General features: G+C 45.3%; 1 protein-coding gene across 1 annotated transcript in view; it reads left to right on the top strand.

The window, feature by feature from the left end:
- Nucleotides 1-1222, top strand: part of SLC26A3 (solute carrier family 26 member 3) — a 15492-nt gene extending 14270 nt beyond the window's left edge. The window contains exons 19-20 of the mRNA XM_009636066.2: nucleotides 518-583; nucleotides 1199-1222. Of these exons, the coding sequence (XP_009634361.1) occupies nucleotides 518-583; nucleotides 1199-1222 (90 nt within the window). The remainder of the gene's footprint in view (nucleotides 1-517; nucleotides 584-1198) is intronic.
- Nucleotides 1223-3335: the final 2113 nt, after the last annotated feature.

Here is a 3335-nt window from a genome sequence, read left to right as displayed (position 1 = left end):
GGTGCGGGGGCGAAATCCTGGCCCATCCATCGGCAGTCCTCTGTCACCACCCATCTGGCGGGGACTGCTGCATACTCTGCAGAGGCTCTTGCAAGGCAGACTCGATGCTGCTTGCATGCAGGCTTCCCGGGCCTGTCTGCCTTCAAAAGGAGTGCTAAAGTAGTGCAGATAAATTAGTATAGCCAAATCTGGTGTTGGCCTTTCTTGGAGTGTTCTTAAGAGCAAGAAAGGATCCTCCATATGTTAAATCTATTTAAAAGTACCGAACCCAGAATGCTACTCAGCTGGAAGCTGTCTTATCCCACTTCACTGAACTGGCCCAGCTCTCCTGCACTGACCTGGAGACGTGGCAGGAGGCATAAAGGGCTGACAAGTGAGAGCTTCCTTCCTTCCAGGTCAACTTCCCAAGCATGTTCCAGAGATTTAAAAAGCCAGCCCTTCTTCAACATGAAAAAGGAAAAAAATTTAAAAAGAAGCAATCCATTTCCTAACCCACAACTTCTTGTGTTCATTGCAGGAGAAGGGTAGCAGCAACCACTATGTCAACATCCCCAGCTATGGACTGCGCAGCTGGGAGTACACGGTAAGACTCCTGTCTCTGGTAACAGCATTCCAACTGTAGGAAACTCAGCCCCAAAAGCTGCTCATGGGAACTGCTAGGTCAGGTAACCAAAGCATCCCTGAGCTCTTGTGTCAGCCTGGAGCAGAAAGCATACAGACAGCTTATTAATGGGATTTGACTTAAAGCAAAGCCTTACAAGAGTAAGACATGCGGGGCTCTGCTCGCAAGCCTTGCCTTGCGCACTGGGAGCCTGCAGAGGGAAGGTGGGCGAAGGCCATCTCACCAGCTCTCACCTGGCCTCCTCGCCTGTCCGCCACGGTTCCCCCATGAGGAGCTCACTGGTGGCATGTCCGTGTGGCAGAGAGGTCAGCATTGGTCGCATTTATCTACATGTCTCAGGCAGAATGGGAGTCTGGAGACAGGAATAAGAACAGGACACACACAGCCTTTCATCATGGACGTAAAGAGAAGGGCAGCATCCAGCACACAGCAACCCCCTAAGGAACAAATGCCAGACCACAGTCTTCCCACACAAACACTTTAGGGGAGCAAATTCCTACATATCATTCACCAGGGGGCACCTACCCTGGCTATTCCTTACAGAGGGTGGCATTTATTTCCTTTTATTTCCTACAGATTCCAACAGAAACAAAATTTTAGATTGAATTTTCTAAACATAATATCCTCCAGCAACACATCATCACTTACAGAAGATGAATGCCAATGCAGTGATGAACATGAAGATGGAAGGATACTTCTGTGGATTTACTACATACGGTTATGTTCCAAGTTTTGGAATGGGTGTGTTAATCTTCATGTGTTTCTGTACATATAGAAATGCATTTATGTACATACACAGAGGCTAAAATCACACAGATTTTCTTATTTCATACCTTGATGACAGCCTACCCACAGAGTTGAAGAAGCAGGTAAAGTTAACCCTATTTGCATACACTTGTACATGTATCTATATTAGTCTGACAGTTTGTAGACACCCTGTACAGTTACTAGAGAATATATAAATATGTGAAATCTTGTAATTTATAACACAGACTAATAGTTAGGGGTGATATTTTATCTCCAGTTTGTATATAACTTGTATAAAGTTTTCCTTATGGTTTGCAAGATACCTAGTAGACTGAGTTATTCAACTTGTTTTCAGCTCACTACCATGAGTGTAGTGTACACAGCCACCAATGTCTACTGTAAAACATGAAGATCATTCAGGGAAGACACAGCCTTTTCAGATCCAAACATGATTAACTGACTTGGTTTGGGCAGGAACAAAGTGCACAAGAGACGATGCATTTCTAGTGCGCTATTAAATAATGATTTTGGTAACTCTGCATTGCTTGCTGCGTTTGTCAATATACCATCGAGGTAGTTCGTAATCCACGAGCCCTGGGATGTGTCCCCCGGAGAGCGGACAGGCCCACGGGCCTCAGGGCTTGGCTGGGGAGGAGCTGTGGGTGCAGAGCTGCCAGGCGGGCTGGCTGAACTGCCCACGTCTCCTGGATGGATGCACAGAGAACTTTAAGAGTCTACTCCAATATTCCAGTCTGCACAGCCCAGCTGCACAACTTCCACCAATTAACTCCTGATGGAAGTCTAAAGCTGGACGATGAACTACATCGCACCTTTCAGAGAAAAAAAGAACAAACCCCAAAAGTGACAGAATTTGTAATTTAGCATAGCAAGTGCCAGAGCCCAAGGAAAATGGAACCATCCCCAGAGTCTGAAAGAAATAGCAGTCTGAAATCACAGGAGTTTTTAGTTTTCAAGCTTAGTTTTGACTTTCAACCAAGCTGGGATGATCAGAACAGTGCATTTGGACTTGTATTTAAGAAGGGCTGAAGGGAAGGAAAAAGTGCTCTGTGTAAACAAGAACCACAATTTTTGTCTCCATAGCATGCAGGACTTCAAAACAAAATTTGAAGGAAAACCAGACAGGAATAAGTGGGGAGAAATGCAGCTTGGTTTTATAAAAGGTACATATACACACGCCATGTTCACCTGGTACCTTCCTGTAGAAAAATGAGCTTCCAAAGGGAAATGCCATAGGTGCCACCTCTCTGGACCTGAGCAAAACCTTCTGTGCCATGCCAGTGGGCAATTGTCCATGCCATTGGAGAAGATGGGATGCCTAAAGGCACCAAAAGGCAAAGATGGATTTTGCTAAAGAGGAGGTAACAACGAGGAGCTTTGAAAGGGAAGTACCAGGCTGAAGAGAGCACTGATCCGTGAAATATTTTCTTTTTTTTTTTTTTAACAAAAATCTGAAGTTATCTGATTAAATCTGCTAATGAAATCAAGCTGGAAGATAGTATTAAAGTGAGGAGGCTTTGAATACAGAAAGAATGAGGTGATCTTGAAGGCTGAGGTAAGAGAAGTTCAGCATTCAGAAAAGACGATCACGCGTTTGCAGATGAATTACAAGCTGCGGTCCTGCAGTGGGTGATCATGTGCCCAAAACAGCATGGGAGAGGCGGCTGTGGGTGGTGATCGCAGTGAGATGTTTCAGGGCACTTTCTACAGGTGCCAGGCAGATGGTGGGCAGTTGTACTTGCTGGCTAAGTCAGGTGCACCTCATGTGCCAGACAACCAGCACAACCATACCTGAAAGCAGGTACAACTGGGCCGCCACCAAATTGCCTTTCTAATGCAGTCTTCCAAAAAACCATCGATTGTATCAGAATGGGTTTTCCCAGCGGAATGAGGAAATGCTAGTGCTACTGTACAAAGCACAGAGGATGTTTCACTCTAATTACTCTGA

Source organism: Egretta garzetta, unplaced genomic scaffold (genome assembly GCF_000687185.1).
Source record: "Egretta garzetta isolate BGI_Z169 unplaced genomic scaffold, ASM68718v1 scaffold33, whole genome shotgun sequence".
NCBI lineage: Eukaryota > Metazoa > Chordata > Aves > Pelecaniformes > Ardeidae > Egretta > Egretta garzetta.
The sequence above is the reverse complement of the archived record's forward strand: the minus strand, read 5'-3'. Positions and strand labels throughout refer to the sequence as shown.